Source organism: Mustela putorius, unplaced genomic scaffold (genome assembly GCF_011764305.1).
Source record: "Mustela putorius furo isolate JIRA1106 unplaced genomic scaffold, ASM1176430v1.1 tig00004007_pilon_pilon_pilon, whole genome shotgun sequence".
NCBI lineage: Eukaryota > Metazoa > Chordata > Mammalia > Carnivora > Mustelidae > Mustela > Mustela putorius.
Window position 1 is genome coordinate 12,553,644 of NW_025422145.1, and position 24,107 is coordinate 12,577,750.

At 47.5% G+C, this 24,107-nt stretch overlaps 1 protein-coding gene across 2 annotated transcripts in view; it reads left to right on the forward strand.

Annotated features, from left to right (window-relative positions):
- The window catches only part of LOC101681230 (CREB binding protein), a 124,966-nt gene that overhangs the window by 56,425 nt on the left and 44,434 nt on the right, over positions 1-24,107 (forward strand). For both annotated transcript variants that reach the window (XM_004750536.2, XM_004750537.2), the window contains exons 4-5: positions 15,920-16,160; positions 17,498-17,611. In XM_004750536.2, coding sequence (XP_004750593.1) covers positions 15,920-16,160; positions 17,498-17,611 — 355 coding nt within the window. The remainder of the gene's footprint in view (positions 1-15,919; positions 16,161-17,497; positions 17,612-24,107) is intronic.

Genomic DNA, 24,107 nt, shown 5'->3' on the forward strand with positions numbered 1-24,107 from the left:
ACAGACAGCTGGGCTCTTCTCGCTCTTCCTATTAGTGCTGACGCTGTCCGGAGAACACGAATAGGTGTTGTGTGCCTGGGAGGTGAGGGGGTCGTATCCGTCCATCCTTTTTTTTTTTTTTTAAGAATTTATTTACTTATTTGTTAGAGTGATGGAGCAGCAGGCAGAGGGAGAAGCAGGCTCCCCACTGAGCAGGGAGCCCAATGCAGGGTTGGATCCCAGAACCCTGGGATCATGACCCGAGCCAAAGGTGGCGCCCCCTAGGCGTCCCATATCCGTCCTGATAGAGAGTTTCATGTGTGTTTCTTCTTCTGAGATTTCCCATCCGTAAGAGAGGAGCTAGTCTTAGAGCCTTCCAGCCTAACGAACCAAGATAGTAATGGGAAAATAGCTCCTTTTGCCCTGCAAAATGGAATCTTCTAAAATTGTAAACCCTGAGGGGCAAGTGTGTTCTTTTGTCAGACTTCACAGTGCACACTTAGGGACTGAATATCTGATGTGCCTTTGGTGGTCAGTCAAGGCCACTGTCCCCTTGTCTGGGCTTGCGGGTGGGACCTGCCCTCCCAAGTTTGCCATCCACATAGCTGTGCAGTGGCAGCTTCGAAAGGCCCAGAAGAAAGCCAGGGATTATGTTCAGAAAAGCATCATCTTTGGTTTGTCTTTTGATTTTTAAAAACTTTTTCTTTATTTTGTCTGTAAAGATACACAGAGAATTCTATGTGTCTGTCACTTGGCTTCTCCTCAGGTTAGCATCTTATGTGACCCTGGTACGGTTGTCACGACTAAGAGATTGACAGTGCTTACAGTTGTGAGGCTGTTGGAAGTGGGTTGGGGGGTGGGGGTGGCTTACTCTTAGTTTTTGGTCAAATCAGAAAATGGGGTAAGAGCAAGGTGTCCTGATCAGGTGTTGTCCTCGTTACATCCTTCCTTTTTAAAAAAAAAAAAAGGAGGGGGGTTCAAGTAGTAAAGTATGTTCTCAAGCTATTTAAGGTTTTTACTACTTTATTTCTTCTGATCGTCTCCCCATAACCTGCCTTGATTTGCTGCTGTCCTTGCCATAACATTCTGTTGGAGCCTGAACCTGAATCAACGCCTCTGCTCCCTGGGGCAGCTCCTCTGAGCTCTGGGGCCGCAGGCTGGGAGCCGGCACCCACACTCTTCTGCTCTTCCTTCTCCAGTCTCCTTGGGTGGACTCGAGGGCAGGTGATTGTCCCCTCATCTCGGCCAGATGAGAGTGGGTGCTTCTGTACAGACAATCTGTGTTTCCAAGTGTGGGAAACCCTACCTTATGTTTTCCTCCCTTCTCTCTTTTCAGATCTTCCCCAGCCCATTTCCACCCCCTCTCCGCTTGACCCGCAGCTCGCTGGCAGAGTCCCTTTGCCGTCAGTCCCCCTGCCTGCCTCTGTTCATGGGACCAAATGCCTGGCAGGGTCATTCTGGACTGGGGAGAGGCTTCCGTTTCCCTTCACCTGTGCCAGGGCTGGTGGGGACAGTGGGGACAGCCCTTTGGTCTGGGTCAGGTCTTCTTTCTCCCTAGGCACTGTTGACATTTGGGGCTCGATCTTTGTCTGTCGTGAGGGCCATTCCTGTGTATTGTGCCCCTCACCCGCCAGGTGCTCACAGCCCTTCCTCTCTCCCCACAGTTGCCCCAGGTGAGAGAACACCTGCTCTGGGAAGGCAGTAGCACTAGCACTCCGTCCTCCGTGTGTGTGACATCGAGCCCCCTCCCTCCCTAACTTTTTCTTTTCCTTGCCCTTCCAACGATGCTCTTTCTTACTCCATTCCTCCCCCAACAGCCTCATCGGATCATCAGGGTAAACTGAGGAAGTGTTTTGGTCTGTAGAGCTGTACTCTTTGCCTAGGTACCACTGCCCCACAGGGGTATGCATAGACTTTAACAGAGAGCCCCAGAAGGTATCTTTGGAGGGCAGGCAGGAATGCTGTCCTCAGACATTCACCTGGCACGCTCAGGGCTGACTTTACCAGCATGTGTGTCTGTGAGGGAGCGTGGCCCAGTCGGCAGCCTTGGTGCTTTTGGGATGGGAACCAGAGGGCACTGGCAGAGACATGGGACAGCCAGTGCACGTTTTATGCCTGAGTTTTCATGCCCTCAGTTTACCTTATTTTTATAACCTCTTAAAAGACATTGCTATATGTCCCAGTTTACAGCTAAAGAAGTTGAGGGCTTGAGGGGTTTTCATTTGTTCAAGGCTATGTAGCTCCTGTTTGCAAAGTCTAAAACTCTTTTTAATAATGCCTGGTATCAGGGCACCTGGGTGGCTCAGTGGGTTAAAGCCTCTGCCTTTGGCTCAGGTCATGATCTCAGGGTCCTGGGGTTGAGCTCCTCGAGAGCCTACTTCCCCCTCTCTCTGCCTGTCAAATAAATAAATAAAATCTTCAAAAAAATTTAAAAATAATGCCTGGTATCATGTTTTAGCAGCCCTGAGCTGAATTGGGAATGCTCGCCTGTGTTTACATTGCTTCCTTGAGCATGTGTTGTAGCCTTCCTTAAATTTTCTAAATTATATCTGACCCCTTGGAATCTGTGGATTTTGGTTTTTTCCCCAGAGTGAGGGAGAGAAGGTAGCAAAAACTGAGTGTTTTGGATATGAAGCCTTGATCTTACATGTGTTTTGTTTTGTTTTTGGTCACCCTTCGGGGAATAATCTTTTAAAACCCAGCTTAAGCTGGGGTACCAAACAGTTCAGGTCGGGGCTCTGGTGCCGCAATACCTGATGCCCTGGTCAGGCTCTTCATGGAATGATTTTAAGCTACTCAGTCATTGATTATGGAGCACTTGCTTTTCTCCTCTCCTAGATTGGAAGATTCCAGCATCCCCAGGTAGGTTGAGAAAGGAAGGGGATGTGGCCATCCCTTTAATCCACCCCATTTGGTGAACACTGTCTCCTGGCCCACGTGCCCCATGATACAGGTTTGAGTGAGCTCACCCCCTTTCATGAAATTTCGATGGTGGTGATGGAAAACAAATAATCATAAAGTATAAACTGCCCTAGCAGGTCTGAGGAGCAAGCAGTGACTGAGGTTGACACAGGGACCTCCTTGGGCCAAACCAAGGAAGGACATATCAGGGCAGGGTCAAAAGATGAGCAGAAGCCTCAGAAACCCGGGGGCACTGGGAGAGCATTGGCTTGGATAGGGACCAGCAGGCAGCCAGCGGGAAAGGGGACTCTCAAGGTTGAGTGGAGAGCGGTGTACTGGAATGTGGGGGCCAAGCAGGAGCCAGCTCTGGGAACCATGTACAGAGCTGGGGGAGGGACAGACCGGAGAGCAGGGAGAATGAGGTGGTCGGCAGCGGGGGGAGGGAGTGCATTTGTAATTGCACTTCACATGTTTTCTTTTGAGATGCTTGTGAGGTGTCCGTGTAAGGGGGTATCAGGCAAACAGGTGGGCATGCAGCAGGGCATCTGCTGTCCCGGTCCACAGGGAATGAGAGCGCTGCAGGGGAGATGGGTGGAGGAGGATCCAGGCGATGGGATTGGGACAGGGAACATGAATAGGAGGAGATGGTGAGTCAGGCACCAGGGCAGAAGAGTGTCCCCAGAACATGCGGGTCAGTCTGCGGGACGAAGAGGCCTGTGGATATGCTCTGTTGTCTCCCTCAGGGTTCCCAACTGTCATTATCCTCTGGGATGTGTTGGGGGGCTCTAGAAGAGGGGAGGCTCCAGGCCCCTGGTGCAGGTGGGGTTGTTTTTGAGGGCTTATAGATTCTCAGGATAATATTTCAAAGCAAACTGGCACATTTTCCCAAATTCTCAAATGTATGTCATAGCAGTTTATGATTTCTAAACTTTCTATAGTTTCTTAACTTTCTACAGATAATATTTAAGTTTGTTAAAAATTTCACCATGCTATTAGGGTATTTCGTGATTCTGAGATGCACTCTTTTTTCAGATTTGTAGTATCTCTGAAATCAGGCTGTGTTTTAGAAATAGTCAAGATTGATTTAGATCTAATAAAATCCAGTGTTTATGCCATTTTACTTGTTTATAATTTGAATTAATAGGAGTGACGTAACAGTTAAACATATATATTCACTGTGTAGTTTTCCAGAACAGCTTTCATGGGTAGAAGGCTTTTTTGGGGGGTTTGTTGTTGTTGTTGTTGGGTTTTTTGTTTGTTTGTTTGTCCTGGGGGGTTTGTTTTGTTTTTTGTTTTTTTTAATTATTTAAATTTTACTGACAAAAGAACAGGTGCAGATTTGAGTTGGGGTAGAGGTCAGGTCAACTTTCTGTGGACTGGGATGGGGGTCCCTGTAGGCCATGTTGAAGGAGGGCTGTGCACAAGGACACGTGAGGAGGCAGAGGTGGGGACGTAGTTCCTGGGCGGTGCCCCAAAGAGGAGGCCCCGTCACTCCTGGTGTACTGTCTAGCTGCCATTTTCATCTGAACAAGTCCTAGCATACAAAGTTGGGGAGGAGGGGAGACATCAGACATCATCTGGGACTGGAGTTGTCAGGTCATCGCTGTGTTAAGTGTTAAGTGTTTTTAAAGGTGCGTTTTTAAGATGTGGGACATGTCTTGGGTGTATCTAGTCTGAGAAAGTTTGGTAACCAAAGGGACTCCCTCCTCAGGTTCCCCGTGGACTGTCCTGTGGGGCTCCCAGATGTAGTCTGCTATAGGGTTCTTTCTTATAGGAAGCTCTTGGGAGGGGGAGGTGGTGGTTCTAATTGTTTGGTTTGGGGCTTTTTTTTTTTTTTTTTTTTTGAGAAAAACTTAGAACAGTGTTATGGAGATATCCCCATTCTTAAAGTCGTGACATGGGAAATCAGGGTATTGCTTATTTAGTCGCTCACGAGAGTATGTTAGGGTTCACAGGAGTCTGAAGTGCAGGCTTCAGGCAAGGCCCCCAGATCGTGGCTGATCCTGGTCTGTCCCAGGAGGAGAACGTGGCGGGCAGAGGCCTGCGCGCCCTGGACGGCTGCGGGCTCCCAGTCCCTGCCCGCACTCTAGCCACTCAGAGCCATCAGCCGCCCTTGCGGGGCCCTCTTTGCGTCTTTGGGTTTCTCTGTGTCTCAGGGTGTGCCGTGGACCCCCGCGTCAGCGACTGACTCCTGGCCCCATCCAGTCTTCCTGGGCAGAGTCCCTTCGAGGAAGCGGGAGTCTCTGCGTCCACGGTCACTCTTCTGTCCTTCCTCGCACAACCGCTCCGCTCCTTCGAGGGCAGTGGAGAATCACCGCGCTGCTGGCTTTGTCACTCTCTTAACCACACTCGACAGTTTTAAACAAGCTGCTCCGGTGACACAGACATGGAATAACGTTTTCAGGCGCCTCTGACTGCTGCGGTGCGGGCAGCCCGCTGTCCCAACAGTGTCTCCGTGTCCACTCCGAAGTCTTCCCGCGACCCTGTTTGCCTTATTCTCCTGATTCTGTCTTCGGTATCTGGTTTCTGATCCCCGAGGAGTCAGGACTTGAAATGACCGAGCAGGGTGAAGCCTCATGCATCCAGTGCTTTTCTGCAGAGACGCTCCCCTTCCCACAGCCCCGTGCACTGGCTCCTCGCACTCCACGGCGGGAGCTCACTGGCCCTGACCGGCGAATTGGTCCCTCTGCCCCGGCACTCAGGGCGGCCTCCTGTCCTTGTGGGGAAGCGAACAGCAAGGGACTGATCACTCCGGCTCAGATCGCTCCACAGGCGGGAATGGGGCCTCAGTACGTGAACTGGGAAGCCTGGGCGAATGCTAGGAAGCGAGTGTTGTCATTAGTAGTGATCGCAGTGTTTGTGTATTTTCAAGGGCTTACGTCTGCTTCTTTCATCTTATCCTACACCTGTGTCTTGAAGATCCCCCAGAGAATGCGGGTGCTGGGGCCTTTGAAGAATGACTTGGTCTAGAATTCTCTTCAGTAGCTGTGTAAATCCCTGCTCCTGCTTAAACTTTTGTTTTGGCAATAAATATCAGCCAGGAGATAGCCTAAGCCCAAAGTAGGATACTTTGTAAATACCAGGAAACTGAATTGAGAAAGATGAACAACATCCCTTGATGTCAGGCATAAGCTCAGGCATCGCAAGTGCTCAGTCGGGGTCATTTGACTTTCTGTCCAGGGTCTGATTAGTACAGCCCTTTCTTCAGCACCCCCGCCCCCACCCCAGGGAGCAGCTCACATGACCTCCAGAGTCACTCTGCTCTCGCGCTTCCTGCCCATTGGAGAGCCCACAGGAATGTCGAAGGCTGGCCTGTGTCCCCACTGTTAGTGTCGCGACTGGCACCTGCCTGTCATCCCCAAGTGCGACCGAAGTTGATCAGGCATTTCTGAGGAGTGAGATGACCCTTGGAAGAACTCTGTAGAGAGCGCACTCAGTCTGGATGGGGACGGTCCTAGCTCGCACCGGGGTCGGCACCATCCATCACTGCGTCTGAAGTACCACAGGCCGTGTCCCCTTCCCTTTCATGGCTGCCTGCATCAGCCCTGAGGCTCACGTCACCAGACACCAGCTTGTCACGTGAGGAACGTGCCCAGTTACCAAATACTTACTGTGATGAGTATTCCTAAAGAATGTGGTCACATGTATGATAGAGTCAAGAAGAATATTTTGTAAACTTGTTGGTAGGTTGGTGATTCTCTTGGTCTGGCCATTTGGTGAAGGGCCTGGCGTTGAGACCCTTGGTCTGGCTGGCCCGTCACCTTGGCCATAGGAGTAGATCCAGCATGTCCTACCTCTTAGGGTTTATTGGCGCAGAAGCAGGTACCGCTCGCCATCCTTGGCAGACTGACTCCAGTTAGGAAGGAGTGGACTTGAGGCCCGAGGCTGCAGAGAGAACAGGGTGAGTGTCCAGTTTTTAGTCCTGCGCCTTTGCTGCCACCCCTCCCCCCATCTATCATGTTTCCTTCCTTGGTGTAACCATTTGTTTTCTGTTCTAAAATCACTTCTTATTTGGAAGATTATTTAAGAATCATTCTTATCCAGCTTGCGCATTTTAAGTTTTTGTCTTAGGGGATTTAAATCTTAAATTGTAAGATAATCTAAAACCAATAAGCACGAAGCAAAAAGGAGAGAACACAAGAAACATTATTCGGTCTATCTAAATAGCTGTGTTCTTTTCCTTACAGTTGATCTTTATCATCTCAACAGTAATTATTGCCTCTTCCTAGTTTGATAGCTGTGTGCACTTAATGAGCATTTTCTATTATTTTATGACACCAAAGCTTAGCGTACCCAGCTGTTCTAGGGTCCTTCTGGGGGAATCAGAACAAGCACATATTGCAGAGCAATTCTGTGTCCCACCTGGTGTTTGCTTTGGTGTCATTTCTGAGTTTAATTGGAGGTTGGGGAGAAGTCAGGTTTCCAGGTGGGCCATGGGAAGGATGCTAGAGGAGCATGGGGCTGAATCCCATTGGAGATGTGGAAGGTTTGGGCCAGGTTAATCTGAAGTGCTTGTCTCCAGGAGTCCCGGCCTCGAGTAGACTTAAGGTGGTAGTTGTGTAGAGAGAGGAAGCATGTCCACCTCCTCACCCCCTGCCTCCAGCCACATCTCCCCCAGCCTGTCCCTGTTCTACCCTGATGTGTACTGTTTGCACTAGTTTGCAGACATAGTCTTTTCTTGGATGCTTAATCTAAGATGACTTTTTTCTAGGAAGAATGCCAGGATAGATTTTATTATATGCGCTCTTTATGCACATCTGTGATTATATCCTTAGGATAGAATACAGGGCATACACAGACATGGGTTTGGTGCTGCTTACTCAGACCTGTGTGACAAGAACAATTCTAAGAAAAGTACATCTTAGATTCCTTTAAATATTAAGGAATATCAGAATATTAAAAGTTTAAAAGTTTGCTCTTCAGGGTCGTTTGATGGGTGGGGTCTGAACAATGATTAAGTTAAGGTGACAAGTGGTACATGAAAGAGCATGTGGCCAAATCCAGCAAAGACTGGAGAGGGGCAGGCAGGCTGTGACCCTGCAGCTGCTGGTCCAATGAGCTCTGTGTCCCCTGCTGGCCCTCACGTCTCTGAATGCTCAGATGCAGCACAGACTCATGACTAGCCGTGGTGACTCCTACACCACGCTGACCCCTCCTTCCGTGATTAGGAATTGCATGCGAGCTCATTTGAGTTCCCGAAATGGATGTTACATATATTTTAAGGCTTTTTTTTTTTTTTTTTAAGATTCCATTTATTTATTTGACAGAGAGATCACAAGTAGGCAGAAAGAGAGGGGGAACAGGCTCCCTGCCAAGCAGACAGCCCTTTGTTGGGGTCCATCCCAGGACCCTGATATCATGACCTGAGCCAAAGGCAGACGCTTGACACACTGAGCCACCCAGGCACCCCAATTTTAAAGCTTTTGGTGGATACCATGATATTGCCTTCAACAGAAAGCTGTGTATCTTGTCTACAGTATTACACAGTGCTTCTGTGGCTGGCGCGATCACTCTGTCCTTTGATAGGAGATTCGTTATGTTTCATTATGCTAATTTGCATTTCTTTCTTTATTGATGAGAATTAAAGTACTTAGATTTGGAGACTTTTTATTTTTTTAAGATTTTCTTTATTTTAGAGTGAGCAAGGGTTCAAACAGGGGGAGGGGCCGAGGGGGAGACTCTCCAGTAGACTGCACATGGAGCCTGACACAGTGTTCCATCCCTGGACCCTGAGATCGTGATCAAGAATTGAATGCTTAACCAACAGAATCACCCAGCCACCTCTAGAGACATGCGTTTCTTTCCTGAGTGGCTTAGTTCCTGTCTTCTACCAGTTTCTGTCAGGCTTTCTTAGAACACTTTCTAAAAGCATTGTGGTTAGCCCTCTGTCATGGTAGGCCTCAGAGAGCTGAAGGGTGGGGCTTTGCTGCTAGGCCACCCTCTGCGCCGCCAAGCAGACCCTCTGAGTGTGAGGCACCCTTCTGGGTCTGAGTTACTTCTCTTGTACCTCGGGATTGGCCCCAGATGAGTTCCTCCCCTGGTGATGGGATATTAAATGAGCTGCTGCTTGTTGAGCACTGAACACAGACTGTATGAAGAACTTGAGAAATGCAGATTGGCCAAGAGGGGGAGAAGGGATTACACCTGCATGATTATTTGCTTTGTCTTGTGTGTTTCAAATATATTTTCCTAGTTTGTTGATGGCCTTTGCATTTGTTCGTGGTTATGAAGAAAATGTAACTTCTTCTGTCCTATGGCCTCTGGCACTTTCCCTTTGTAGACGGGTCTACACTGCATCAGACTCACCTATGTGCCTTTTTTCTTTGCAGTGTTTTGTTTTCTTTTCACTGTGAAAGTACATACATGTTCATTTTGGAAAATCAGGGAAAAAGTAGAACACTTAAAACAATAAAGCTCCCCCTACAGAATGTTAACAAATAGAAATGCTTCTGGCTCTGCATCAGCTCTGTGAATCCTAGTCTAGGAAGGGGGAATGGGGAGTTGGTTCAGAGGGATTTTACTGGGGATTGTTTAGGAACCACTGCTTGATGGTTTGGTTTATTTTGGTTTGGTTTGGTTTTTGATAAAGGCCTTTACCACCTTTGCATTGCAGAATATGCGTCTTAATTACCTCCTGGGATCTTTACAGGTTTTTTGTTGTCGTTTCGTTTTGTTTTTGATTTTAAAGATTTTATTTATTTGACAGAGAGAAAGAGATCACAAGTAGGCAGAGGCGGGGTTGGGGGGAGCAGGCTCCCCACTGAGCAGAGAGCCCGATGTGGGGCTCAATCGCAGGACCCTGAGATCATGAACTGAGCCGAAGGCAGCGGCTTAACCCACTGAGCCACCCAGGCGGCCTTGGGATCTTTACAGTTTTAATTTGCACATTAATTCTTAAGTGTTTTCTCTTGATTCCTCTGGTTTCTTTTTTCTCCAAAGTAGAATGTTTTCTCATTCTAAAAATGGTACACGCTTATTGTAAAACATTGAAACAATACGTGGTTACAAGCAGGATCTCCCCCTTCCCGGGGAAAGCCACCAAGTCATTGTAACAAGGTTGTCTGAAGAACCAGGTACAGATGTATAAAGTTAATAAGGAAAAACCAAATGATTTCATGGTATTTTTTTAACTTCCTTTATTAGCTTAATATGTTATATATAGACTGCTTTTTGTGAAAGCATAAAGGTCTACATGGTTATTATTGTTACCCTCATGTTACAATCGTTTCATTGTATCTCACAGTTCTGAGGGGGTCATGGATTTGGGCCGGGCTTGGCTGGGCCATTTTTTTCCACATGGCCTTTTGACGAGGGTTACTTGAGGTCTGCCTTTCTTTTTCATGGTTGCATATTGTTTCACTAGGTCTGCAGCCAATAATTCGCCCACCTTCTGTAGGATTTAGAGGTGTTCGGTTTTTAGTAACTTAAGGTTTGATGTCTGTCTTTGCACAGAGTTTTGAGCACGCTAGCCCATTTTCTTAGCTCCCTAATAATAGTTATAAGAAGTGGAACTACTGGATCCAAAAAATGCACATTTTACTCTTTGATACATGTTGCTTTCCAGTTACACTAAATTGCACTATCACCAAAGCACCTGAGAATTGTCTACACCCTCATCAGTACCAGTTATTGCATTATTTTGGTCAGATTGATGGATGGAAAAAATGTTTTTTGTTTGTTTTTTAATTTTTTTGTGTGTGGTTAGTGAGATAGAGCTTTAAAAAAATATTTTTTTTACTAAGATACAACTCAGACCATACAATTCCCACCTTTAAAGTGCACAATTCAGTGTTCAGCCATCACCACTATCAATTTTAAAGATTTGTTTTAATTTTAGAGAAAGAGAGTTGAGTGGGAGAGACAGAGGGAGAGAGAATCCTCAAGCTAACTCCCCAATGAGCGCAGAGCCCGATGAGGGGCTTGATCCCAGGGTCCTGAGATCATGACCTAAGCAAAAACCAGGAGCCTGTTTCTTAACCAGCTGAGCCACTCAGGCACCCCTCACCACTTTTAGAACAGTTGTATAACCCTGAAAAGAAACCCCGTACCGTTTGCAGTTACTCCCGATTTTCCTTGAACTCCCAGGCAGAAGCAACTAATGTATTTTCTACCCCTGTGAAATGACTTATTCTGGACAGTTAGAGAAGTAGATTTAAAAGTGTGTGCTTTTTTGTGATACCTGTTTTAACTGAGGGTGATGCTTTCAGAGTTCCTCATGCAGCACGTGTCAGTGTTTCCTTTTCGTGCTTGAATAGTATCCCGTGGATATATCACGGTCTGTTCTCCATTCCCCGCTCAGTGGGCATCTGAGTTGTTTCCGCTTTTTGGCTCTTATGTTAATGCTGCTGCAGACATTCGAGTGAGCAGTTTTCACTTCTTTAGAGTCGATACTTAGGTGGGGAATTATTGGGTCTTGCGGTGACTCTAGGTTTAACCTTTTGAGGAGCTGCCAGACTCTTTTCCGAAGTGGCTGCTCCATTTAACATTGGCTTTGCACATGCCCGTCAGCACATGCTGGGCCTGCGCTGTTCACCATGGCCGTCCTGGGGGCGTGAAGCAGTGTCTCGTTGTAGTTCTGAGTTGTGTTTCCCCGATGGCTCCTGGGGCTGAGCAGCTTTTCTTGTATTTATTGACCGTTTGTTTGTCTTCTTTGGGGAAATACTCAGATAGTTTGCCCATTTTTTAATTAAGTTATTTGTCTTTTTACTGTTGAATTGTAAGAGTTCTTTGTATGTTTTAGATGCAAGTGCCTGTCACATCTATGATTTGCAAATATATTCCCCATTCTTTAAGTTGTCTCTCACTTTCTCAGTGGTGTCCTTTGAAGGAAACAGTTTGTAATTTTAATGAGGTCCAGCTTCTCTTTGTTGTGGCTGCTGTGTGTGCTTTTGGTGACTTACCGAAGAACTCATTGCTTGGTCCAAGATCATGTGCATTTACTCCGTGATTTTTCTGAGATCGCCACAGTTTCAGTGCCCCCGGTGGGTCCTGGGTTTGTTCTGAGTTACTGTTTGGGTACGGCGTGAGCAAGGGGTCCACGTTCATGCTTCTAAGGGGGAGTGTCCGTTCCTTCCCTCTTCGCCGCTGGTGGTCAGGAAGACCCTTCCTCCCTCTTGAGCCATAGAACGTGTTTGGCATATCCTTGTATTTCTTTTGTTGAGGTGTCTGCACGTTTCCCCCACACACGTTGCAGTGGCGTGGTGTTGCTTTTTGTTTTCTGTTGTTTTTTCCCCTTAAGAGCTCTATTTATATGATAATAAATGCCATAGTCTTCCTGGAAAATAGACATTTCAGGACCTTAAAAAAATGGTCCTATCAGGGCTCCTGGGTGGCTCAGTTAAGTGTCTGCCTTCAGCTTCGATTCATGGTCTCAGGGTTGTGGGTTGGAGCCCTAGCCCAGCAGGGAGCCCGCTTTTCTCTCTGCCCCTCCCCCCACTCCTGCTTGTACTCTCCCCTACACATGTGCTCTCACGCTCTCTCTCTGAAATAAGTAAAATCCTTTTTAAAAATGGTCCTATTGGGGCGCCCAGGTGGCTCAATCTTTAAGTATCTGCCTTAGGCTCAGGTCATGATCCCAGGGGTCCTGGGATTGAGCCCCACATCAGGCCACCTGCTCAGTGGGGAGCCTGCTTCTCCCTTTTCCACTCCCTCTGCTTGTGTTCTCTCCCTTGCTGTCTGTCTGTCTCTCTCTCTCTCTCTGTCAAATAAATAAATCTAAAAAAACCTTTTTTTGGCCCTCTTGTTTGACTATTTTACTTCTCAAAAACAACTATTTTTTCTTCAGGTTTTTTGCTTTTTAAATTTTACTTACGTTAGGTTTTCTTATCTTCATTTTTTAAAGTAGTTTTTATTTTTTTAGTACTTTAGTCAACTTTAATCTATGTTTGTTCACTTTAATTAATCTGGAATTTATATTTAAGGTGACGTAGGAGTCACATATTGCCGCTACCACCACCCTCCAATTTGAGATACCATCTTATGATACACTAATTTCATATACACATGGGTCTTTCTCCAGACTTACATATAAAGAAATCTATAGCTTTATAGTTTTGGTATCTGACAAAATAGGTCACCCCATTGTTTTTACTGTTTTTTGGAATTTTCTTGGCTGTTGAATAAAATGTATACATTTCTTCTAGGCAGATTTAAATCATGGCAGGGATTGTTTTATTTGAAAGAAGGTTCTTGTCTGAGCATTTTCCCCCCATTCTCAGTCCACCCGGGCAGCGAGCTTGAGCAGGGACGTTGGTGGCATCTGAAGGCTGTTTCTGGTGGTGTTCCGGACGCGTGCAGTCCTCGCGGCTCTCCTCAGATAATCAGTCTGAGAGTGGAGGCGCTTGACTCCGCCTCATATTTGTCAGCACCTTGCTAAGTGGACTGGCCCCGTACAAGTCTCCAGAGTCCTTGGGAGGGCCAGACACAGGCACCTGAGGTGTGTCTTCTGTTCCGTTTTGCCTGAGACACGTGTCTACGTTGTGTCGATCTCATTGAGCATCTGCTGATGAACGTGTGCCTTAGACTTCCCGGCTGTGCTCTTTTGACATGTTGAGCTTTCAAAATATGCTAAGTGTAGCCGAAAAAACACCATTAAGAACATCCCAAATGAGAATCAATGTGTTAACTTTTAGTAACCTAAAGGCAGTCTATTTATAATTCAATTGTAAGTTTAGGCATTTCACCCGACTTTAATACGATTTATATTTTTGTATGTAGCATTTCTGTATTTTAGGAACTAGGACAACTGGTATGGTCTCTTCAACAAGTCAGCATCATGAGAAAATAAAGCAATAGATGAATCTTAAAAACAACCATCAAATGTGGGCTGTGGGCCTTAATTGGGTCCTGTTTCTGCAAACCAACTCTAAAAGACACTTTTTGGACAACTAGAGGAGTTGCATATGGACTAAGTATTAATGAATATTAAGAAATTATTGGGCACTTTGTTAGGTGTGATAGTGGCAAGCTTTCTTATCTGCTTTTCTGTATATTTGATATTTTTGCAAATGCAACAGAGAGAAGCCTAAGCAAGGGTCCTCCTCCATTTCTCCACCCCTGTTGATTTCTGATTGGACTTTCTGTGGGAATCGCCCGATTGAGAAGGACACTTTGAATATCAGGGTGAATGCTCCTGGAGGCGTAGTCAGGCTGCTTGTGAAAGCTGTATTTTAAGTTGCAAGGAAAGGGGGCAGGGAGTAGAGTCCCATGTTCAGCAGTGGGAGATTGGGTAAATGAATGAATAGCCGTATGCTCGTTACAGACCCCGCTGTCATATTGTATGAAACAACTTAATGATACGGGACAGAGCCTGGAGTAAATACCAAGTCGCGTGTGTCTGTGAGTGAGTGAGAGAGAGAAGGCTATTGGTTATGATTCGTACCTAGGCGTGGATGCAGAAGAAAAGACTGCAAGAAGAAAAACCTGTCCGTGCTTTCCGAGTGGACTTCCGGATGTTGGGATTTCAAGTGTTAATCATTTCCTTCATAGTTCTGTTGCTTTTCAGATTTTCTGCAGTGTGCATATGGTGTTTTTACACTGGGGAAAAATTAGCGTGAGGAAGGAGAGTTTTCTCACTCTAGGATTCGGTGCTTCTCTGGCCGGCGTGCTGTGCCTCGCAGTTAAGACTTCGTTTTTGTGCTGGACCCCAGTTAGGCTTCCAGGAGTTGTGGTCCTTGCCGCTTTTCTACATACTTACTTTCTGAGTTCTCGTAAAGAAACAAAACAAAACAAAACAAAACTCTTCTAACATTTTTAAAATGAGTTTGCGTTCATTAAGAAATGTTTGTGTGATGGGGTGCCTGCGTGGCTCAGTGGGTTAAAGCCTCTGCCTTCGGCTCGGGTCATGATCCCAGCGTCCTGGGATCGAGCCCCACATCGGGCTCTCTGCTCAGCAGGGAGCCTGCTTCCTCCTCTCTCTCTGCCTGCCTCTCTGCTTACTTGTGGTCTCTGTCTGTCAAATAAATAAATAAAATCTTTAAAAAAAAAAAAAAGAAAAAAGAAAAAAAAAAGAAATATTTGTGTGGTTTTTCCCTCCTAATGGCGGGGAGATGGCTTTGCGGCTTCACATGAAAAGTCCAAGAGGTGACGGACTCAGGGGGAGGTGGGGTTGCTGGGAGCCCGAAGCTGTGGGGTCGGGGCAGAGAGGAGGTTAGAGAGCCCAGGACCGTGGACTGTCTTGTTTCCCAGTAGCAACGTCGCAGTCCCCTCACTCCCTGAGTTTCTTCAGTGAGTTTTCTGAAGGATGTCGGCTGTCTATACAGAGTAAGACGACCCTACAAGGTCCCTTTCCCGTTCTCTGCGGTCGGGAGGTGTGGTCGGCCTTGCTTGTTAGTTTAAAAGGATGAAAGCAATTAAACACTTTTTCTGAACCTTAGCAGATCATCAAGTACTTTTTTGAAAAACTTGTCAGATATTCGAATTGACATTTTAATAGAAAGCAAAGCATTTCCTGAGCATGAGCAGCTGTGCAGAAGGGTCTTTAAGGCTGTGTTTCCCGTTATCCTCTGAGGAGAGGTCAGGAGCGAAGCAAGCAGTGTCCTGGCCACAAGGTAGTGAGACCCGCTCTGTGCAGGGCTGCGGTTCTTCTGATGTGCTGGGGGTTCGCAGTGGCTTGTGGCCAGCCAGGCCTCCACAGTCTTTCTCATCAGGTTGAACCATAGGAAATTGCCAGCGTGTGGCGGTGTGTGCCTCACAGAAACAAGAGTTCTGTTTGGTTCAAGCTCAGACAGCCCACAGCCCCTCCTGCACTTGTGTATATCGTAGAAGAAGTTAGGTTTGGTTATGGTAATTCAAGAATAAGCGTCATTTTCTTGCGCCGAGATCTTCACGCACAAGTGAATTTTAATCAGCTTTCTCAGTTGGTTTATTTCTGTGCTTCTGGATCTTCCTTAAAATTGCTGGTAAATTAAAGAGAACCATACCAGCTGCCTCCTCTCTGTGGCCAGTATTACCCATCGGCTCTAATGTTAGCTTGAGAAATAATGAATGTGCATTAGACCTTTGAAAGCTTATTAAAATGTTTTAATTTGTTTTATTTTAGTCTCAGATGCAGACTTCAGTGGGAATTGTCCCCACACAGGCGATTGCGGCGGGCCCCACTGCGGACCCTGAGAAGCGCAAGCTCATACAGCAGCAGCTGGTTCTCCTGCTTCACGCCCACAAGTGTCAGAGACGAGAGCAAGCGAATGGAGAGGTCCGGGCCTGCTCTCTCCCACACTGTCGAACCATGAAAAATGTTTTGAATCACATGACACACTGTCAGGCTGGGAAAGCCTGTCAAGGTAAGTGCCATTTTCTGAAATCCTGGTGGCGTAGCTTAGGATGAAATGTGTCTTCAGTATTCTTTGGGCGCTCTCCTGTTAGTAAGGTTCCTGCAGCCTCCGTCTGCACACACCAGCCAGGCACAGGCCACGGGCTTGCTCGCCTACTCAGGAAAACGGCGGTTTGGTTTCCTAATATTCTGTGAGCTTCTGCTGGATGAGGCTGGGCCCTGCCTTTGTTCTCTTCCTCCTTCCTCTATCACAGAAGACATTTGTCACTTGTTGAGCACTGTCTTACCATAAATGTCTAGAGCCTGGTTTTCTTTCGGGGAGGATGGCCCAGGCGCGTGTGCGCGCCCCTCCCCAAACCTAGCGCATCTGTCTTGCAGCTGTTTCCTGTGTTCCGACTGCCGGGCCCCTGCCTTGCTTCTCTGCCCTTTCCTCTTGAGGCCGATCAGGATACCAGCGACGTTGTCCTAGGCCACAATCCGTGGTACGGGGAGCCGTGTTCACCGTATCATCCCTGCCACCTCCTTCCTTCTCCTTGAAAAGGGGGTGAATCAGGCGTGTCTTGTGCTCCCTTTCTCCTGTCTTTTCTCGCGGACACCTCAAGTCTGCTGAAGAGAGCGTTTCTTACTAACAGCTGTACTTCCTTTCATCTTTGTCCTCCTCCTCTCTCTTCTTACTTGTGCTCCTGGACCTTCGGGAGACTCTCTCCCTGACCTCCCTCTCTCTCCTTTTGTGACCTTTGTGAGTCCCCAGCATAACCGTGATCCTGATGGAAAAGCGGAAGAGGGTCATGCTAGACCTTTAGAAAGGAGTCACAGCGCCTCGGTGCGGAGTGAGAATGAAGACTCAGAGTAACCGCTAGGCTCTCACCCTCTCACGTACTTAAGAAAAGTGCCCGGCGTCCCCTTTAGAATCTCCCCAGACTTCTCATTTGCTTCTCTGTATGTATTTCTTGAACTTTAGTGTTGAGCCGGTTTCATCCTTGAACATAATGTAGAATTTTTATTTTCCGTAGTGACATGACATAATTTGTCCTAACTCTCATTCCAATTGTTCAGTATTTCAAGTCAGATAGTTTTTGTTCTGTTTTGTTTTTGTTTTGTGGGCTGAACCTTAATCACCATCATCCATGACATTGCCTCTGTGGGAAATTTGTGTTTAGAATTCTCACCAGTCGACTTACAAACGTTTTGGAAAATACCCGGTTTGTAAGTTGAGGACTGCCTGTACTGTGTTATGGTTACACGTGTTACCATTTTCTTATGGAATCTGGCATTATAATTTAGGTGTAATTGAAAGTGTGACGATCTGGATAGAAAAATAACATCTCGTTGTTTTTCTGGTCATAGTTGCCCATTGTGCATCTTCACGACAAATCATCTCTCATTGGAAGAACTGCACACGACATGACTGTCCTGTTTGCCTCCCTTTGAAAAATGCCAGTGACAAGCGAAACCAACAAAGTAAGTGAGCATTGGGGGTAGAGAAGCTCGGAGGTGAGAACAGCTACTTGGAAAGAGAGTGCGGGAGAGGAGGTAGGAAGCAGGGCAGAAGTGACGAGCACAAAGTCTAGCGGCGAGCGGACACGGAGCTGGAGCTGCCCCGCGACACCGGGGGAAGCGGAGCTTAGCAGGAGATGGATTCTGTGTGCACAGGGCCACTTGGGGATCTCGTCCCCACCCCTGCACACGCACACACCACAGTTGGCAGCAGTGGAGCAGAACAAAGGAGGAGGGTCGCTGTGACCGCAGTGCGGACATGACGAGGCTTCTTATGTCTGGACAGACACTCAGTATCTGAGGGTTTGAATGTCACGTCACTATAATGGCAGTGACTTCTGAGGGGAGGGGGAAAGAGAGGGGACACTTACTTTGGAATTGAAATGCCTTATCCTAAAGTAAGTTTGGAGAGGGCTGCGCAGTGGAAGAGTCAGGCAGGCAGGGTCAGCATGAAATGCCACATGTAGACACTTAGGAGGTTTGCCCTCCGTGCAGAGGCAGTTCCCAGACCTGTTTTTGTGACTAACAATTTATTCGGCACAGATTGAGAGTCTCTGCCCCAGGACTGGCCGCATCCTGACAATTCCCATCGTTCCATTGTCTTTCGAGCCATCGTGTAGCCCTTAGCTGGTTAGCGGAGCTGAGGCCCCTGCTCAGGAGGCCTGAACGTGGCTCCCTGATGGGGAGGGTCCCTGCCCTCTGTGGGTATCAGAGCAGCGAAGGCATGAGCATCTCTTCCAGTTTTCAGTCCTTTCCTGTCACTTCAGAGGTTAAGCTGTGGTCTTTGGGTGTGTCTCTCAGTTTGGACAGCTGGGACATGCCCTCTGGTGTCCTGTCGCCCCTCGGGCTGGAGCCGCTCCCCGCGGCCTCCAGCCCCACAGTCTTGCTCATCTTCCTCCATCTCGTCTGTTCCATCTTGTTTGTGGTTGCGTGTTCATCGCTCTCATCCTTCTTGACCATCTGCCTCAAGACCCCACAGCTGCCTGGGGAGCCTGTTCGGCTGTCTCTCTGGTTGTTTCCTTGGGGCCCAGGACACAGCGGGAAGCATGTGCCATGGGTGCTGCTCCAGTGACGCAGGGGGCATCCCTCCTGAGTGGGTGGCTGCTTGGGGGCCCGTCGTCTTCCCTCACTGCAGAAGGACTCACGCTAAGTCTCCTTTATAAAGGCACTTCCCCACATCAGTTAAATTTTTCTTGAACCACAATTAGAATTAATACTGAGTTTTCTAGGCCCTCTCTTACATGAAGTGAAGTTCTAAGAATGTAGATCTCTCAGAACCGTGTATTTGGGATAGTAGTTCTGTTGATAAAGCCTGTTTTTCTTCACAGTGTAAAACTGTTTTTTTAAACTAGTATATTGTGGTGGTTACATTTTCTTGTGTTTTAGGACACGTTTCAGTAACAGGCTTTTTCAGTGCCAAAATACTCATTCCATGAATAATACGTTAGGATTTCATTCTGAACCTCTCGTTTGGGGGTGTGGCTTTTCTGGGACCTTTTGTTTTTAAGTGTTGCCATGACAATGTTAAACTTTTGTGATTTCTCTTTTTAAGAAATAGTTATGTGGTTTTGTTTTTAAAAAGAGAAGAAATAAATGTGGGTTTGTTTTGTGTGTGTGTGTGTGTTTTCAACATCCTTGTAACTGCTGCATGTTGTGACAGTTGAGCCAGTGCGTGCTCTGAAGTGGTAAGCCACAGTGTTTCCACCAGTCATAATGTAAGGTGTCACCAGGCTGATTTTATAATGTAGTCACCCAGGAATACTTCAATTAACTTTATACGAGGTTCTGGTAACTTTTCTGTAAAAGAAATGAAAGCGCTTACGTAAATAATGGTTAAATGCCCCTTAAACAGGGTTTTGGGCCTGAGCGTACTCTTCTGGCTCTCTCTAGCACTGTGGTTTTGGGAGGACAGAAGTTGATGTGGTGAGTGAGAAATTTCTAGCATCATGCTTCCTCCTCACCTGAAGCCGACTGTGCTGGTGGTGTGCGCGCACTGGGAGGTTAGGCAGCAGGGAGGAAGTGTGGGTCCAGCCCTCCCGACAGCTTCCAAGTCAAGGGCCAGAGTCAGAATACATACAGTGCGGTGATGTGACAGTCATGCCACAGGAAGGAGGGGAGGACCCGCGTTCCCTGGAGGCGGGCTTGATGGAGCCCACTTCCAATACGGTAACGATGGGAGGACACTCCACACAGCGCAGACAGTGTGCGCACAACCAGCATGGACTCAGAAGTTCCTGTGCAGGAGAGGGGATCCGAGGAGAGAGGGAGTGTTTGTGGCCAGAGGTTGGGGCCCCTGGGGGCTGCTGGGAGATTTGCCGTGCCTGCCAAGGCACTATTTTGCCGGCAGGCTCCCTACAGATGCTCTCCCACTGCACTGCCTCACTCGCTCCGTGGTTACCTCTGCTGATGGGACCTGCCTGCATCATCTAAGCCACACCGTTGGTTTACCTTCCTGGCCTATGCTGAGATTTTGTTGACTTTTCTTTGAGTTGTTTTCTTGAGATTGGGTTGTCACTGATCTTGAGCTGTCCCTCCCTTATAGAGATAATTGGATTTTATTGAATAGTTAGGAGTTTTCAAGGGATACACCTAATGTCAGTTCTGCCATCTGACTTCCAGTAAATTCCAGTGCCACAGTAATACATCACAACTGACTGCTGGGTACTTAAGTTAGGGGCAGACAAGCCTACAGCTCTAACCCTACAGCCATTCAAGTTCCCCTGCAACCTCTGCTCCCCATCCCAGGCACAGGCCGTCAAAGAGGCATCTGTGAGAGTCTCTGAAAGGCCCCAACCTCTGGCCACAGGGCTGTGTGGACATAAGACCGAATTCCCTGTGTGAATTCCTGTTGCCTCATCAGTGGGGTTCTTGCTTCTCAAAGTATAGCCCTTAGACCAGGCTGCACAGGCAAAAATGGAGAAACTACAGCCCCATCTCAGACCTCCTCTATCAGAATTCACATTTTAACAAGGTCCTAGGTGATCGGTATGCATAGTAAGAGTTGAGATGCGCAGCCCTGGATGCCTTGAAGGGCTGGGTGTCTGTCCCAAAGCTCTTGAAAAGTTTCAAGTCACTCTGGGGAAATCATGGGTTTCCCAGCTCAGAATCCCATAAGGATCGTCAAAATCCGTGCTGCAGGACCAACCTCCTCCCAGACCAAACCCAGTTACTGCTCACAGCCGCCTTAGATGCGTGCTGAGCCCCGCCGCAGCTGACGGGTGAGGAGTGTCTGAATCAGCAGTCCTCTGGTACAGCGCTTGAATACCTCCCGGGCTTGACTCTCACTACCTGGTCTGGCTCTTTGTTCCAGTTTTAAGTCCCTGTGATTGTGAAGTGCCTTCCTTCATGACGTGAGTCCAACTCTGCCTCCTTAAAGCTTCTGCTCATACAGCAGCCTGCTCCGGGGCACAGTAAGTGGTGTTGAACAGGCCCTTGTTCCACCCGAGAGCCCTTCAGAGACTCTCAGATGCCTCTTTGACGGCCTGTGCCTGGGATGGGGAGCAGAGGTTACAGGGGAACTTGAATGGCTGTAGGGTTAGAGCTGTAGGCTTCTCTGCCCCTAACTTAAGTACCCAGCAGTCTGGGTCACACAGTTGTGATGTATTTCATCAAAGTAGCTTTTCGCCTTGCTCTTCTGGGTCCCACAGTGTTCCTCCTCCCGAGTTTGGCTTCTGCAGAAGACACTGTTGCATGCCTGTGTGTTCTTGCTTGGAGGTGGCTGTGCTAAAGGTCCAGCCCTGGGGCTTAGGTGTTCCCGTTTCTTGTCCTGCCCTATGCTGGGCACAGGAAGATGCTGGAGGGTCACCAGGCCAGCTCTGTCAGTAGAACATGTGACTCTTAAAACCGGGTTTGTGAGTTCGAGCCCCATACTGGGTGTAGAGATTGCTTGTTGAAAAAGAGGGAGAGAAGATGCTGGAAAGGAAGGCCGTCCTAGTGCACGCGGCATGTGGGGGCCGCTCTGCAGAGACGTCTGCGGGTCTGAGCTGCAGCAGGGCTTTTTCAGTAGAATCTGAGCGGTTCCTGGTTAGTGGCTGCTCTGCCCGCTTCATGGGAAGTCTCTGTGCAGACAGAGCTTTGAGATTTAGTTTGTCCATTTTCATTGGATTTTCACATCGAGTCCAGTTTTACTGCAGACTATTGGGGACTTGAATGTTCGCAGTGTGACTGGATGTGGGACCTGTTCATGCAGCCATCTCTGTTGTCTCAGAGGAAGGGCATGAAAAGTGGCAGCAGGTCCTGAAAAGGCCACTAGAAGACTTGGCCTTTCCTTTCCCGGGTCGCAGGCTCCCGGTTTAGCTGCAGTGGGCGAGTGGTGAGGCAGTGGAGATATGGGGGGCGTCCTGAAGAGGTGCCACTGGCGGGAATGCCACCGACACGGGGAGAAGAGCCACACTGATGGATTCAGACGCTGTGGGGGGACAGACTGTGTATGAAACACACCATTAGGCTCCAAGAAAGGAAAGGAGATGTAAAAATGGGAGAAAGAACAAGAGGGTTTTGCGATTTAAAGAGGTAAATATCAATGCTGTGTAAAAGTGAGGAATGCATAAGGCCTCGTTCTCAGCGATGCCAGATAAATGAGTGTTGCTGACTTTAGTACTCTGGTTTTGTTCAGCCCCAAGATCTGTGGTGCTGCGTGAGGGAGGACCCTGGGAGAGCCGGTCGCTCTGCCACCTGCCACAGCTCCCTGCACTCGGCAGGGGCTTTCCAGGGCTGTGTGCTCGGCCCCATGCGCGGCCTACAGACCAGAGCCTCGACTGGTCCTGCTTTCGGGGTGTGTACAGAGATAAGCTTGGTTTTCTCCCTCCAGGGTCTGGAGTCCCTGTGACTTAGGGGATTATTAGGGTAATGTGTCCTCTCTCCCAGCCACCCCTGTGCTCCCTGAGTGCAGACTTTGTGCTCGTGTCCCGAAGCCTCACAGAGCACCCCCACACAGTCCGCATGCACTCCCCCTGTGGACTCAGTGAGTGAGTGTGTGGCGTGGACAAAGGCCCAGAGAGAAACAGAAGCCCAGAAGGCATTGTGGGAGTTGCAGGAAGCAGTTTGGGGCATTTTGATGGAAAGGATGGCATTTGGGACTGGGTGGATAAAAAATGGAATATAGTAGGAAAAGTTATCTCTTCACCCTTATGGCCTCCTAGATACCTTCTTTCTTTAAATTCCTCTCCACAGTTCATGACCGTGTGTCACAAATATACTCTGGGTTTGTTATTTCTTATACCAGTCGGTGATAGAAAAATAAACCATCCTACTATTATTACTTTCTTTTAAACATCAGAATGTTGTGTTTTGTTTTTTAAGTATACTCCATGTCCAATGTGGAGCCTAGCTCAAGGGTTGAACTCACGACCCTGAGATCAAGACCTGAGCTGAGATCAAGAATCTGATGCTCAAACAACTGAGCTACCCAGGCGCCCGTGACATCAGAGTTCTTTTAGAAAATCTGGCCTAGGATACCCTGGTGGCTCAGTTGGTTCTGCGTCTGCCTTTGGCTGGGGTCCTGGGATTGAGCTCCCTGCTCAGCAGGGAGCCCACTTCTCCGTCTCCCTCTATTGCTCCCCCTGCTGTGCTCTCTCTCTCCCTCCCCTTTGTTAAATAAATAAATAAAATGGGTTTTTTGTTTGTTTGTTTTTTAAAGAAAAGAAAACCTGGCCTGTCAGTTTTAGGAATACAGTGGGCATATGTTGAAAGTTTGGGGCTGGGAGGGAGTATTAACTGTTAGAGAAAATACTTTTAAAGAAATCATACATGATTTGAGCTACACACATGTCATAACGTGTACTCTGGGAATTGCTTTTCATTTATAATAATGAGGTGCTTGGTGTGTGTAATTGCGTCTAATGAACGTTAATGAGTTTGAGATCTGAATATCCTTATTAGAGAAGTTAATAATATGGAATGTGTAATTACCAAGATTTTTTTTTACACATTTAGCTTTAATTAAAATACTCTGATAAGCACGTGAGTTGTTTATGTTATAGTTGCATGAATGAATGTGAGAATATTACCGTTACATGTAATTGTCAGAATATGACAAAGCTTTGTGATAGTGCTTAATGTATCAAAGATCGTGTATTATAGTATCAGTTTTATAAGCTACTGTTTATACATGGCTTTATGGTTTGGGGAAGTCGGAAAGAGGGGAAATCTTAAGAATAAGAACAAATGATAGGACATAAAACTTCTGCCTTATGTAAGTGCTCACCAAATGAGGACATTTGTATGGTTGGACAGAGGGATGGATTGAAGTTGAAGTGACCAAGGAGATGCAAATTCGGGGTCATCTCTGTTAACTTTGAAGTCCTTGGGAATCTTTATGTTGCTACAGATTTTCCTTTGGTCTTTGGGATTGGCCTCGGCAGGTGGTGGAGTACCGGCATGGAGTGCCCTGCATGCCATCGGAAGGCCCGGTAGTGGAGGCTGAGGATGGCTGCGCGATGCAGTCCCAGTGTCTGATCCT